Raw genomic sequence first — 16,249 nt, forward strand, 5'->3', positions numbered from 1 at the left:
TTTCTTCTGTCTCCTGGGCCGTTACACCAAACCTAGAGCAGAACTATACCCACCTTCAGGGCAGAAGAAACAATATAATAGCTTATTGATCTCTGGTGTAGACCCAAACCCACAAGTCATCAGGCAAGCAGGGATCACAGCCACTTGATGCAGCTAACAATCAAAAGTCGTGTACTGGTTTTTTGGTCCCACACAGGCACACCTTTGGCAATTACCCCTACATAAAAAATGGACCAAACTACTCTCCTCACCAAACAAAAATACTACTAATCAGGGATGGGAGCAACACATCCTGAATTGAACCAAAAAGAATTTCTTGGCTGTCGGTAAATGCCCAATTACGTTCATTAATTCTTCATTTAGTGTCACATGCCAGGTTTTAAAAGCCACCATCACATTCAATTCCGTAGATAAATGCGTTCAAAAGAGATAACACTTGCTGACAAATTGGCTGTTGACTAAACCTCACCACCACCAGCACTATACTAGTCAAATCAGTGTTTGTGGCAAATGAATTAGACTTTTTATAAGTAAAATTTACCAAAGTAATAATAACTTCTAATTATTTTTCTGGAGAAATCAAAGCAACACTCCAAAAACGAAAGGTTAAAACTGAGCTCTCTGAAATACCTACTCAGTCTGTTTGATGAACTAAGAACGGTGAAGTCAGAAGTATAACTCAATTATCTTAAGAGATAAATGTTCTTTGCAATTAATTCCATTCAGCTCTTGCTCAGACCCCAACGCAATATAAAGCTGTCCTCACAGTCTTCAGCCTTCTCTTAACCCGAAAGGAGTTATCTCTAACCCGATCCATCGACTGGAATAAACTAACAGTGACCACAGCAGCGGACGATGATGGATGAAATTACAATTGAACTAGGAGTCAGGACAGATGTGTACACCCTAAGAGCGAGAGACTGAGGTGGGGCTGGAAACTATTTTCTGGCCTTCTCCCGCGTGCTGCTCCCGGGGAACCAACAGGATCCTGCACGCCCGGATTCGGCAGAGCCCTTGCCCCCGAGGTGGAGGAGTGGGGAGAAGTCAGCGGGGAGCCTTTTCAGGGAATCGAGTAGGGCAAGGGCTCGTGCGGTGGGAATCTCACCGGTGAGAGAACTTCCTAACCCCGGGTTGGGGGGAGCGGGTGGACGGACCGTCCCGGCAGCGGCGGGGGCGACCTCCTCTGCTTTCTCACAGTCAAGCATCTTTGTGTGCGGATTGTGCCGGGCTACGGGTCCTCGAGCAGCTGCCCGCGGGGGCCCTCGAACCCAGGGCGGGAAGTCCGCCCGCCACCCCCTCGCTCCGCCGGGGCCCTCCCGGCAGGGGCCCCCAGCCCCTCTCCACCACCCGAGGGTCTGGAGGTGGGCGAGTGGAGAAAAGCATCTCCGTGTGGGGACACCCGTTCCGCCACATCCATCCCCCTTGCCGGTCTTTGTCCCGCCGGTAGCCAGGGTCTCCGCGGCAGTCTCCAGGGGAACCCCCGTCCTGGAGGCCTCGGGGCCCGGGTCGCCTCAGCTTTGTTCGGTCAGCGGGGCGCGGGGACGCGGACACTTACCGTACACTCCAGCGAGGAAAAGCAAGAGCAACGCAGACCTCCACCGCGGAGACTCTTTTGTGCTCCAGCGACGGGCCATAACCACAGCAGATGGAGGGAGAGAGGAGGAGACGGAGGAGGAGGGAGGAGGAGCTGGGGGTAGACGCCGCCGCCGCCGCCGCCGCCGAGCCACCGGCTGCTCCCTGCGCTCTCCGCGGCTGCCGGAGGGGGAGGGGAGGGGCTGCCGCCGCCCGCGCGCGCTCTCTCCTCCCTCCTCCCTCCGACTCGCCTGCTCCCACCCCGGGCGGTGCGAGAGCCCCACGCGGGGCGGCCCTCCTGGGGGCAAGGGCAAGGAGCTCGCGCGCCGGCGCGAGGAGAGGGGGTGGCGGACGCGGGACTCCGGCCTCGCGCCGGTCCGGCTTGCCGGCGCGGCCACTAGCCAGACGGAGCGCGCGCCCATCCGTGCGATCGGCAATCCCCTGGCCCGCCTGCCTCGGTTCCCTCCCCGCGCTCCGCTGGACTTTCCAAGTCTCGGGCCAATTTCCACGCGACGGGAGCCCAAGGAGCAAGGCAGCGCCAATCGATGAGAGAGCGTGCGAACGCCGGCTTCTGGATGCCCAGGGGCTGGAGCGCGGGGTGTGTGGAGAAGCACGGTCGCTGTCCGAGGCCTGGTCTCTGGCCCAGCGGGTGGGGTGGGTACGAGCTGGGAGGCTGAAGGTGGTTCCGTGTTGGGGGAGGCGTGGATGGTCTGAAGCTGAGAACTTAGGAGTTCCTTCCCCTATCCGGTACCCCCACGTCTCCACTTGCGGTCGGCGCGGAGCTTCGAGTGGGGGTGGGCGCCAAGTTCGTGCGGCCAACCCGGCAGCTGGTCGGTCAAGGGGCAGTGTGGACTCCCATGCTCAAGGTGCCCAGAATGAGTCGGGCAAGGCTTGTGCAGAGCCCCTCCAGTCTGGCGTGGAAGCTCCAAGAGGTCATTTGACATCTCACGCTGGGTCGGGTGCAGCTGGGCCAGGATGCTCTGCAGGGCTGGAGCCGACTTTCAGGGTAGATATATTGAGAGGAGGGTTCGCCCATCACGCTGTAGTTTCCCTAAAGCTCTTACCCCACTCCCAACAAATGGGAGTCCTCCTTTACTTAGATCCCCAGAACACTTTTCTAAGTACGTCTGTAGTGACGCTGGCACATCACACCTTACGCCCTGTGTTTTTAAAGTGTTTGTCTACAACGTGTTATTGCTATTAGATTTTATCATTGCGCTTTGCAAGCACTTTCCATGTTATTCATTGAAGACCTACACTGCATCATGCTGTCCTATTGACATAGGTTATCACTTTTTAATCTCAAACATCCTTGTGAGATAAATATTAACCATGTTTTATAGAAAAAAGAGAGATTAAATTACTCATGGCAAGTAAGTTGTTTGAAACAGTTTTTCTCATTCCAAAGTAAAGATTGTTCCCCCTATACCACAGGAAACTCTCTAGCACAATGCTTAGTGCCCAGTAATGTGTCGGAGTTGGTGCCTGCCAGGGGGTTCGTGGTCTCCCTGACTTCAAGAATGAAGCTGCAATCCTTCCCGGTGAGTGTTACAGCTCTTAAAGATGGCACCGACCCAAAGAGTGAACCCTAGCAAGGTTTATTGTGAAGAGCAAAACCACAGCTCCCACTGCATGGAAGAGGACCCCAGGTGCTAGCTGGTGGTGGCCAGCTTTTATTCCCTTGTTGTCCCCTCCCATGTTCCGTTTCTGTCCTATCAGAGTGCCCTTCTTTCAATCCTCCCAGCAGTTGGCTACTTTTGGAATCCTGCTGATTGGTGCGTTTTACAGAGTGCTGATTGGTGCATTTTACAATCCTCTTGTAAGACAGGAAAGTTCCTCAAGTCCCCATTTGACCCAGGAAGTTCAGCTGGCCTCACCTCTCAGTAAGTAAATGTTAAAATTTAAAACATACTTTCTGGGGAATACATTTAGGCTTTCCCTCTGTCTTCTGCCGATTTGCCCCCTTTTAAGTTTTTTTTTTTTTCCAAACCAGGAAATGGTATTCCAAAAGATAAAAGTGTATTAATAAGTATTACAAAAATCTGATAATTAACAAATCTTATATCATCTGGCAAAAAAAGCAACCAGCACTCCAAAAATGTTTTCCATTCTTGTTGGAAAGAAGCAACTTCAGTGTTTTTCACTAAACAAATTGCAGTTGTCTTTCCTAATTTTAGGATTCTAAACTCCACTTTCTTGTTTCTTAAGATTGCTTTCTCTAAATTGCGCTTCCATAAGAGTTGTGTTAAGAACGGGCCACAAGCAAAGTGAAGAAGTAGACTGGACTGCATCCTCCCCGTCCACTTTTAGTACCATTCAAGGAACCCTGTCCCGGACACGAGACACACAGTGCCCTCATCAGTTCCTGTCACACCCCTCCCACCCCTACACTTGCTCATCCACCCAGATGTGTCTTCTCAGACTTGCCAGGTTATCAAACTTTTGGGTATCTGGACCCCCATAACACTTACAATTTGGTGAGGACACTGAAGAACTTTTATTTATGTGGGTCATATCTATTTATATTTAGCATTTAGAAATTAAAATAGAAAAAAAGAATTTATTTTAAATTCATTTAAAATAAAACATGCATCACAAGTTTACATAACTCTGCTTTCCAAAACAAACACAAAAAATTAAGAAGAGTGGCTTTGTTTTTGCACTTTTATAAATCTCCCTAATGGCTGATTTAATAGAAGACAGCTGGATTCTCATATCTGCTTCTGCATCCAATCTGTTGCAATATGTTGTTTTAGTTGAAGTATATGAAGAAAATCTAGACTCATGCAATATATAAATTGGCAAAGGGAGAACCTCATGTACTTTCCCGAAATAGTCTTAGTGATACCCCACTAACCCCCCACCACCACCAGAAAAACTTTGAGAAATGTAGATCTAGGTGTCTGCCTTAATGCCTTCAAAATCTCAGTATATTGTTTTTTATTAGAAGGGTTCTAATAAGTACTCAATGTTCACCAGTGAAGGGTATTTATATTTTATGAGGGAACATTTTTATTTATTGAAAACAATTATAGTAGGATATCAGATGTTAATAAGCATCACATCACAGAATAGGTACTCAATGTTACTCCCTTTTTCTCACCTAATCTACCTAGCTGGCCATCTGGGCTGATACATCAAATTGTTCATCTGTGAGAAAGCACTTTGAAATCCAGAAAACTATAGCTATGCAGTGGTTAATATTGGTAACAATTCCATTGCAGTTGTACTACTAGTTGATTTTGCTTGGCCAGTGTTCTGGACTGCATGATTTAAAGCATAAATCATGCCCTTGAGACCCATATCATTCTTAATCTGAGTCCTCTGGATCCACCGATGGGCTTCAGAGAATCTTAAACCTTCTGAAATTGTATGAAGATTTTGTGTTCATGTACTTTTATAGAGAGAAGACATTATTTTCAGCAGATTCTTAAAATATTGTGTCAACCATTTTCTTAAAAGTTTGAGAAAAACTGAATGAAGCAACCATTTGAGTTGCTGCTTAATCCTTTTCCAAGTGGTTCTGGAGCTCCTCAAGTACATGCAGTTGGGAGTGGAGCAGTACAGGGAGTGCTTCTTTTTCCCTTGACATATTTTGAAAAGGGCTACAATCTTCCACTTTATGGAAACATGCCCTTAAATAATCCTTTTGTTTGATTTTAAACTTCTCTTTTTTCCTTGTTTGGTTATCATCACATATAATGGTCCAATTTTTATTTGTCACCAATTAAAATTTGCTCCATCCCAATGTAGACTCTGCTTCATTTAGTAGCATTTGAAAATCTCGTCAACACTGAGGTTAGACTGGGGAGCATTATCACTCCCACTCTGAGAATCATCTTTTATTGGAAAGAAAATTGATGATAGTGGGTTTTCTATTCAGCATGCTGCCAGAGAAAGTTGTATCTTTTAACTCCCCCTCAAAGGAATATTGTGTTTAAAAAAGAAAAGCAAACTTGAGAAAAAACATATAAGTAACTTAAAAAGACAGTTTTTTAAGATTGAAGTTAAGTAAATGAGATCCCTTTACAAATGAATTCTAATTTCCATTGGAGTTGAATAATATAGGCTAGCAAATGAGATCCATCAATCTAGGTAACTTCTATACCAGTTCACTAGCACATTTATTGTGGTTAAATATTCTAGGCTGTGACAGCATACCCAGCATTGTACCAAGTAGTCAAATATATAATCCTGGCTCTAAATTAAATAATCCAAATCCAAATAGATTTAGTTTTGCCCTCATAAGCTCAACTTAATTGTAAAACCAGACCATAGAGCATGCAATAACTTATAGTGGTAATAACATCTATCTCTTGTAAACATATAAAACAATTTCCCTCACCAAGAAAAAAGAAGTAAAGGGAGCATTAACTACAGACGTTGGTATATATAAAGAGATACTCTGAGCTTTTTTGTTGTCGTTTAACTGCTAAGTTTCAAAATGCACATAACTTTGTGTTTAAGTTCTGATGATTGACTGAGGATATGAGCTAGAAATGTATGTAGGATGAAATATCATTCCATATCTCTCCATAAGCTCATCAGAAATGAATTTGGCAGCTGTGATGGCCATCTGATGGCTCTTTATAGGGAAATACTGCTAATTTCAGGCATATATAACTTATTTGTTTTTATTCTGCCTAAATCCAAAAAAGATTTGAGGTTCCCCAGTATATTTGGCAAATATAGTTACCCCTTGGTATATGCAGGGGATTGGTTCTAGGACACCTCCCCCTCCCATATAGCAAAATCCATGTATACTTAAGTCCAGTGGACTCTACGGGACCAGAACCCACCTATATAACAGCAGCCTTCCTATATGCAGGTTTCGTACCATCAATATTTCATCTATGTTTGGTTGAAAAAAAAATCCACATAATAAGTGGATCCAAGCACTTCAAACCTGTGTTGTTCAAGGGTCAACTCTATAGTATACTATAATGGATAAAGGCTGACATGGTTTGGATTCATGACCCGCCCAAACCTCATGTCCAGTTGTAATCCCCAATGTTGGAGGAGAGGCCTGGAGGGAGGTGATTGGATCATTGGGGTGGAGTCCCCCTTGCTGTCCTTGCAATAGTGAGTTCTCATGAGATCCGGTTGTTTAAAAGCGTGTAGTGTCTCCCCCTTTACTCTCTTCTTCCTGCTCCAGCCATTTAGGATGTGTCTGCTTCCCCTTCGCCTTCTGCCATGATTGTTAGTTTCCTGAGGCCTCCCCTGCCATGCTTCCTCTACAGCCTGTGGAACTGTGAGTCGATTAAACCTCTTTTCTTTATAAATTACCCAGTCTCAAGTAGTTCTTTATAGCAATGCAAGAACAGACTATTACGAGGTATAAGCCTAAGAGTTTAACCATGCTGGGTTTGATCTAGGTGTTCAACCTTAGTAAAGAACCTAATTTCTTGTACCTCGTATTTCCTCCTATAAAACAGGAAAAAAGCGGGGGCTTCTTTGATCATCTACATACATTTGAGATAATAATTGCTATAATATATTGAATGCCTATGCTATGCTATGCATTTAGTCCTCAAACAATCCTATGATTTTGATACTATGATTATCCCCATTTTTCAAAAGAACAAACAGGCACAGAGATATTCAGTTATTATCTCAAGATCACAGTAAATGGACAGCATTTAGACTCAGGCAGTTTGACTCTAGAGCATGCTCTCTTAAATCATTTTACCAAGTTGTATGTAAAGCACTTAATACACCACCAGGCACCTACGAGGTACTCAATAAATAGCAGCTACTGTTATTAAACATATAAATGACATAAGCAAAATGATCCTATTTTCTCATATCATACAATTTAAAATAAAATCTATGTAGTTATTTTTCTGTCTCCTTCTGTTTCCCAGAAATGACCCATACTAACTCAAATTCTGTTTAAGCTAAATAGACATAAGCCTTGTTTAGATTTATTTTTTTAAGTTTTATTTCCTTGAATTTTTGAAAATAGCAAGTGAATATAAATTAGATGAGCCATAAGTCTGGCTTTTTGCTGCTTGTAGTAATTTTTTTCGTTGACCTTGGAGTCCATATTTATAGTTTCCTTTGAAGATCAGAGAACCGTAGGTTGCTTATTGCCCTAATGTTCAGAAAAGATCTATGACAGATTTTTTCTGATCTCAAAGAATACATCAAATCATATGAAACTGCTCAGTTATCAGGCCATGAAAACACAGGTCATTTCTACCAAAGAATAGATTACTCCAGCTTCATCATGAAAAGAATATTCTCTTTGGAAATACCCAGGCTGGTTTGCATTTTGAATACGTACCAGCTGTGATGGAAAAGAACAGTCTAAGCCTTTCGATTCCCAGAGTCCACTGCCTCACTTGCACAGCACAGGACATGAAAGAAATTGTGTCAAAAGCATTTCAATCTAAAAATTTTATTCTTGTACCCAATAAAGCAAATTAAGTGAAAAAAGTTAAGCACTTTAGAACATTATGTTGGCTGGCTCTAGTCACCAGTGCACTTTACTCCAGTCATGACAACGTTTTTTCCTATGTAATTAGTAGCTCTGTTTAAGTACAGACACTCCTCAGATGGTAACTCCAATTTATAAATACCCATATATACACAATTTCACAAAATACTTTCAGCTTTCAAATGCATGACTTAAAGGCAATTAATAGCAATGAACAGGTAGAGACCTGTTATTTGGAGGTTGCCTCAACTGGCCTGTGAGTGCGGAAGAAAGGGCAAGTCCCAGAGCAGCTGTGCTGACTGTGTTCCTTCTGGATTAGATTCTCAGCAGTTCTAATCTTCAGCAGTCCAGAGATTGGGATATATAGGCACCAGGCTCCTCTGGACATTTTGTGCTTTTTCATTGCCTGAGACAGGCAGAAGCAGTCACCCAGGCTGCCTACCATGCACACTTACTCTTCTCCACTCACATCCCATCTTCCTGTTCAGTGGATGATGTCTTTCAAGAAGTCCGTTCTCACAGCATTGGCCACGCTCATCAGAATAGTTAACCAATTTCCCCACAAGCCTTCTCCTGGTACAGGCTCCTCCTGCTGCCAAGGCACTTCATGGACATTCCTTCTAACTCTGAACAAATAGTGTTAAGAATTGAGACATGGACCTCTCTCTGAAGATGAGAGAAGTACTCTGAATTCACTAATCCCATCTATAGCTTATTGATTGGTGCATTTGCAGATATGGGGAGTAGAATCAGAATATTCGGATTCTCCTGTCTTCATTGAGGAAGAGAAATAAGGAAAGTGAGGAGGAAAGAAAGCTCCAAATCGACAGGGACTTTTGTGTTTTGTTCACTGGAAGCACCTGAAAGAGGGCCTGTCACCAAATAGATGCTCAGTAAACATTTATTCAGTGAATGAATAAAGAAGCTCAAGAATTAAATAGATTCTTGGGGAAAATGAGAAGCCAAGCTATTAGGCAGGGGTAATGCAGTGGAGAGAGAGATATGACAGATACTTGTCTGGACATTAGTGCCCGAGTGGCCTTCCAGTGAAAACTGCTGGGTTTGGAGCCCAGGCACAAAGGGAATGAATCTTTGATGCCTGGTCTTAGGAACAGCCAATAAATATCACTGCAGGATAAGACTCACATATTCTTATGTACTGGTATTCAAGATATTGCCTAATGAGATTTTTTCAAATACAAATCTGGTATTGAAGCCATAGTTTTCTATTATTTTATTGTCATTGTTTAATATTTCCTCTATACTAGTTGTGGGCTTTTTATAGCCTCAGTTGGCCTTATATGACCTATAAGTTGGATACTACTTATTTTATTGACTATTAAAATAAACAGGATTTTTGTTCTGTAACTCAGCAGAAGCCCTTAGAAAAGAAGTCTTTTCAAAACATTCTTCAGAAAGCTGTGAGCTAACACTTTGCTTCAGATGTGCAGACAGATTCCAATTCTGTTGTCTATCAAGTTAAACTGTTCCTTAGAATTAATCGAAGAGGTGATGAAATTAATGCCCAGTGTGAAGTCAGGATCAGGAAACAGAGAAGGGAACCCAGATAGCCAGACCTTTGCAGTGTGAATTCAAGATGTGTTCAATGCATTGTGAATTTCTGGGCCATCAGTCACCAACATATAAGAATGATAAGTTTAAAGAGCACTTTCCAACTTTGAAACTCAAAAATAAATTATCTTTATTATTCATCATTTGCTATTACCAATATTGTCTTCTATCTGTCAATGTGTATTTGCTAAAGTTGATGGTTCAGCAAAATAAAATCAACTCTCTAAAAATTAACTAGAATGTTATTGAGATTTTACTCATAATCCACTCTATATTTTTGAATACTTGAAATATGCTAAAGATTGTAGACAGTGTAGATGTTCACATTACCTGACTCAATCACCAAACCATGGAGGTTCTACTCTGTCAGGCTAGTCCTTGTAGATACAACAGAGCTTATAATCTAGTGGGGGAAACAGATATATTAATAAATATAAACAACACTCATTCATTCAATAAGTATTTATTGAGCACCTAGTATGTGCCAGTGATTGTTTCAGGTGCTGGGACTGTTCAGTGAACAAACATGGTAACAGTAGAGATACATATGTGTGAGATACACCAGAACCACAGGGGAGAATTAGAGAAGTTTTCACAGAGGAAAAACACTTGATTGGAGAAATGAAGAATGAGTAGGAGACGGCCAGTAAAGAAGGAGATTTGCGAAGGGTAATACAAAAGCACTGAAGGCAGAGGAATGTCAAGTAGAGATAGGAGAAGAGAACAGGGTGTGTTCTGGGAATATAAAGTAGTTTGGTATTGCTGATTCAATAGGGGTAGAGGAAGGTGAGGAAATCAAACTATAATCAGGAATTACATCACCAAGGATTATAAGTGACCTGCAAATAAGTGTAGTTTTGTTTTGTATGATGCAGGATTTGGGGAGCCTTGAAAGAATTTTGAGCAGAGGAGTCAGGCTCCATTTTGATGGAGCCCAGCGTGGGAGGAAATGGAAAGGTGGAGAGCAGTCAGGAGGAGGTTACAGAGCAGCGAGGAGATGAGATGGACTGAGGAGTGCCCAGGAGCAGTAGGAATGGGGAGTAGAGAACACAGTCAGTGGTTGTGTAGCAGATAGAATTTAAGACTCTCAGATTTCTAGTTTAAGCAACTAGATCGAGTGAAGTGGGGAGAAGAGGACAGAGAAAATAATGAGTGTAACTTAGGACCAGCACATTCAGGTAGATAAATTCAACAGGCAGTTGGGTATAGTGTGTATTTCAGAGGAGAAAAATGGGCCTAAGGTAGAAGATGATTGGCATTGATAAGATTGCTTCTGGAGAGATTGAAGTTTCCCTTAGAGAATATGGAAAACATCAGTATTGCAGGGGTCAGAGATGGTAGAGGAAGAGGAACCTACAATAAGAGGAGAGAAAGAGAAGGTATGGCCAGTGGGTGGCAAGAGATGAAGAAAAGTCTGTTATTGTAGACACCAAATAAAGAAAATTTTACAAAAAAAGGAAAGATAAAGTGCGTCTGTGCCAGAGAGAGCTCAAGTAATAAAAGGTCAAGAGGTGAAGAGGAACTAACAGAATTGCCTACAAGAAAGTCTAATGTTCTTATCCAGAGGCCTCTACAGAACTTCTTTGGCCTTTGATTTAGATCAGAGCTGAATTCTTGGTGATCTTTATTTATTTATTTTTTATGATTTCATCAAGAATTTTGTCCTTTTCTCTTTTTTCCCCTCAGCCTGTTAGGTTACAGCATTATCCATTTCGAAGTTAAACTTAGGGATTTCTAAATTCGGTGTGGACCCTGGATACGACATTGAAGTATGTAAAGTTTGTCTTCACCACCCAATGGTTTGTTTTTTATTTCCCCTCTGGTCTCCCCAGCCTTGCTTACATTCTGTTCCTTCGACTTCAGGCTCCCAATGTGTTGATGCTTTCTTACCCTCTCCCTTCCTCCATCAGAAATGATTCCTGGCAAAAAACAAAAAAACAAAAAAACCTTTATAAACAAATCCACCTTGAAGCCAAATATGATTACTCTTCTAGAGTATTTATAATTTAATGGGTCATTAGTGGAAGTGTCAGGGTGGAGAGATTTGAGGTCAGGGATGTTTCCCCAATTGCCTTCTAAGGTGACCCCTTACTGCACAGCAATCCTTCCCTGAGATAGAAGACAACTTGGTGCAAGAATGCCTAATTATTTCTCCTAGAGCCATACTACACCTTTAGAAAACTTAAAGGTTACAAACATGTATTATATCAGTAATATTCTTTTTGGAAATTATATTTTTGGCTGATAGTATTTCAATGTACTCAGTTGCTAACATAATAGCCAAAGAACTTGTATCCTTTATCTTGTTTAATGCCAATTACTCAGTCACTATTTTGCTTGGCACTATTGGAATAACTTCAAATGTGGTATGGGACAGACAAGTTCAGCTCTACAGAGGCCAAATATAGCTATGTCTACTGAATCAGCTGTTCCCTATTACATTTTTTAAGCAGTATTAATAACTGATTTCTGTACAGCCAAGTAGTTTGGTCATGCTTTTAATTTAATTCAGTTGTTTAGAAAGGGAAAACAATCTCATTAATTGTTTTTAAGATTCATTTTATGTGTGCAGTAAGTATAGATACCATGTTTCCTAAAACAGTCTCTGCCAAAGTTCTCTGATTAGAAAAAAATAATAGCTCAGTGAGTGAAAAATTTTGTTATGAACTTCATTTTTAAAAGTAAAGGTAAATGACAAGAGGATTTGCCTATTCTCATATGCAATGGAAAACTATATTAACTTTTGTTCAGTGTATCATTTAAAATGTGTTATGCTCTCATGGATATGTTTGTGTCTCATGTACGTTATTTAGGCTCTTAATCCTTTGTTAACATTTAAGCCTCAGGGAGCAAGGCTCCTAATGAACGCACTGTGTAAAAATATTCTTTTACCAAAAGAGAGGAGAAAGTGTACAAGCCGAAAGATATCCTAACCATCAAAGGCCCATTATCAGAGGCGTGTGTGGACCAGCGAGCTCATCCTGCACAGAATGCTCAGTCTTAACGCTCCTCATGGGCAGGAAGCAGTGGATTAGCAATGCTTTCCGTTTAAGTTTAATTTGTGTTGTGTAAGAAATGCAAAGGAAAATCTTTAGTACGTCCCTTAATAGTCTCACTAGAATAGATTGGGTGAACTGATAATGACTACAATATTTAAAGAAAAGTACTCTCTAAGAAATGGAAGCATTACTCCAAACGAATGATGAGAACTTTATTATCAGAAAAGAGAGCTAGGCACAGAAATGTAGGAATAGAAATAATCTACTCAAGACCTGGTGTGATTGTATTTTCTCTGAGGTGTTGTCAAGGACCATTAAGCAGAAGAGGCATTTATAGAATCATAAGACTGTCAGAACTGAAAGGGTCATCTTTAGTCCAATCTTCTAATTTTACAGTTGAGAAAACCCAGGCCCATTTTTATAAGGGTAATAATACCCTGTGAATTCTGTTGAGGGACAGGCATTCTTGGGGAAATGGGGACCTAGAAGTAGACCTTGGGCAGAGGTGGGGGAGGAAAGACAGGCTGGTTTTCAGAAAGGAAGCCCAAACTCCCAGAAAGAGCATGGCACAAAGCCGGGCGCAGTGGCTCATGCCTGCAATCCTAGTACTTTGAGAGGCTGAGGCAGACAGATTGCCTGAGCTCGGGAGTTTGAGACCAGCCTGAGAAACATGGCAAAACGCCGTCTCTACTAAAAATACAACAAATTAGCCGGGCATGGTGGCAGGTGCCTGTAGTCCCAGCTACTCGGGAGGCTGATTCAGGAAAATCGCTTGAACCCAGGAGGCAGAGGTTGCAGTGAGCTGAGATCGCATCACTGCACTCCAGCCTGGGCGATAGAGTGAGACTCTGTCTCCAAAAAAAGAAGAGCATGGCACATGAAGGGCTGAGATGGCAGGAGTATTCCAACAGATGGATAGCACATAGCTGTTACTGGGAGGCCAATCTGTTGGCACATGTACATCTAGGTAGGTAGTGAACCCTGAGCAGGTAGCTGGGGCCTTAGTTATTCATCTTCAATCCAGAGGCAGATGTCTTGCCCCTAGAAAGAAGGAAAGTCTTAACAAGAGCAAGACAAGGCTTCAATCCCAGAAAAACTGGGATGCCAGTTAGGTTAAAAATAGATAATCAGCATCATTAGACTGGATGTTCAAGGTGAGTATTGCAGCTTTGGGGAAAGAGAGATTCCTAGTACTGGGGCACAGGGTCAGAGCTCACAGAAACAAAGTAGAAAAATGGTGTGTTCCAACGTGCTAAGGTAGAAGCCCCTACATTCTTCTTAAGAGAAGGATTTTTCTAAGAAACCCTAGTATGTGGAAATTCAGTGGTTCCAGCTGTGAGAATAGGGCTTCAAATCCCGTGAAACTACATGTAGACACTACTAATATCCCGGACTCAACTTGATTTAAAGCAATTTTTGTGCATTATCAGGTTGCTTTCACATTTAATAGATGTCTTAGTCCATTCAATTTGCTATAAAAATACTGTAGACTAAGTGGCTAATAAACAATTTATTTCTCACAGTTCTGAAGGCTGCAAAGCCCAAGATTAAGATGTTGGCAGATTCAGTATCTGGTGAGGGATTGCTTCCTGGTTCACAGACAGCAGTCTTTTTGCTGCAACTTCACATGGTAGGAGGAAGTGAAGGAGGTCTCTGGGTTCTCTTTTATAAGGACAGTAATCTCATTTATGAGGGCTCTTCTCTCAAGACCTAATTACCTCCCACAGGCCCCACCTCCAAATACCATCACATGGTCATTAGGATTTAACATATTAATCGTGGGTGTTGGGAAGGAGACACAAACATTCTGTCTAAGACAACAGATGAACCTAATCTAGGGATTTTACTCTAGCAGTTCTCAAATATAACTTGTATTAGCAACATAGGAATAAAGAAGTAGAAGAAAGCTTGTTCTTTCATTCCTCATTAATAATATTATTTGTTCTCATGCATGAATTTAATAACAGAACTTTGAATAGTGCCTCTTGCTTTTATTTCCAGCAAAAAGAGAAAAGTGAAGAAAATGAAAATGTAATTAGAATACGATACCAGATTTCAGATGAGTAGAATAATCTGTGTTCTTTGAAAATTAATGTTATTCAGTTCAGCATTTGCTTAGACCCTACCCTGTGAAGGAGCTTTGGACTGAAGGTTAACATGGTGTGATGGTTAATGTTATATGTCAACCTGACTAGGCTATGTGGTACCCAGTTGTTTTGTCTGACACTAGTATAAATGTTACTGTAAGGATTTTTTTTAAAAATATAATTAACATTTAAATCAGTAGACTTTGGGTAAAGCAGATTACCCTCCATGATGTGAATGGGCCTCTTCCAATCAGGTAAAGGCCTTAAGGACAAAGACCGAGGTTTCCTGAAAAAGGAATTCTCCTCGATACTGCAACATAGAAACTGCTTCAGTCTCCATCCTACTGCCCTGTGGAATTTGGACTCAAGACTGCAACATCATCTCTTGCCTGAAATTCCAGCTGCTGATTTGTCCTACAAATTTCAGACTTGACAATCTTTACAATCACATGAGACAATTTCTTAAAATCAATCTCTATCTATATATTTATCATCTATTTATCTATCCTTTTGGTTCTGTTTCTCTGGAAAACTTGGCTCATGCACATGGCCTGTTTTCATACTGAAAATCAGTCAAATGCAGAAAAATCTTCAACATCACAAGTATAAGAGCTTTGTCTGGTTAGGACAGAAGCATTTGGATTTCTTTTTTAAGTGTTACCAGGAAAACAACACATCTCAATACATTGTACTTCAATTTCCCATGCCAAGACTTGATTGGTTTCATCTAAATTTGAGTCACAATAAATCTTGCATCTACTGAATCTCTGCCATTTTTCCTTTCAGGAGTTCTTTAAGCCAAGTTTTAGTGGGAACATGTGAAAATAACTGTGAGGCCATGGCAAATAGGAAAATCTGATAATTTGAAGGGCACTTTGATGAGTAGCTTAGATAATGAATTATGCCAAGCATTTATTTTAAAAATGGTATCAAGCTGAGCAACTGTTTGTTGTTTGCCATCAATTACAAAACATTTAATTAAACCAGGGATTTAAAAAATACCCTTTCCATTCATATTTTTATGATGTCTTAAAAGTTGAATGTAACCTAAAAGGATCTCCAGTTCTCACTTCCTGGTTTTGCAAATTGGGTACAGAAAAATTAAATGATTGTGAGTAGTGATTTTTTCTCAGCCAACAGCCAGATTGAAGTTTTGTAAACATATCAAATCATGTCAACGTACTCAGCAATGTCCAAGGACTTCCTAACTCACTCCGAGAGAAACTAAAGGCTTTCAAGTTGTACAAGCCATCCCTTGAGCTGCAACTTCCTTCTATGACCCCGGTTGCCACTTTGACTTCATCTCCTAGCATTGTCTTCCTAGTAAGAAAGAGACAGAGAGAACCAAAGAGAGAGAGAGAGAGAAATTTTTAATGAATTGGCTTATGCAATTGTGGGGGCCAGCAAGTCTGAAATCTGCAGGCCAAGCTGGCAGGCTGGAGACTTAGGAAAGAGTTGGTATTGAAGCTCAAATTCAAAGTAGTCTGGAGGCAAAATTCTTTCTACCTGGGGGAACTTCAGTGTTTGCTCTGAAGGCCTTCCACTGATTGAATTAGGCTCACCTACATTATGGAGGCTTA

General features: G+C 41.6%; 1 protein-coding gene across 2 annotated transcripts in view; it reads right to left on the bottom strand.

Annotated features, from left to right (window-relative positions):
• The window catches only part of LRP12 (LDL receptor related protein 12), a 96,223-nt gene extending 94,174 nt beyond the window's left edge, over positions 1 to 2,049 (bottom strand). For both annotated transcript variants that reach the window (XM_003256094.4, XM_003256093.4), the window contains exon 1: positions 1,556 to 2,049. In XM_003256094.4, coding sequence (XP_003256142.2) covers positions 1,556 to 1,994 — 439 coding nt within the window. In that variant the 5' untranslated portion in view covers positions 1,995 to 2,049. The remainder of the gene's footprint in view (positions 1 to 1,555) is intronic.
• Positions 2,050 to 16,249: the final 14,200 nt, after the last annotated feature.

This window comes from Nomascus leucogenys, chromosome 16 (genome assembly GCF_006542625.1).
Source record: "Nomascus leucogenys isolate Asia chromosome 16, Asia_NLE_v1, whole genome shotgun sequence".
Lineage (NCBI taxonomy): Eukaryota > Metazoa > Chordata > Mammalia > Primates > Hylobatidae > Nomascus > Nomascus leucogenys.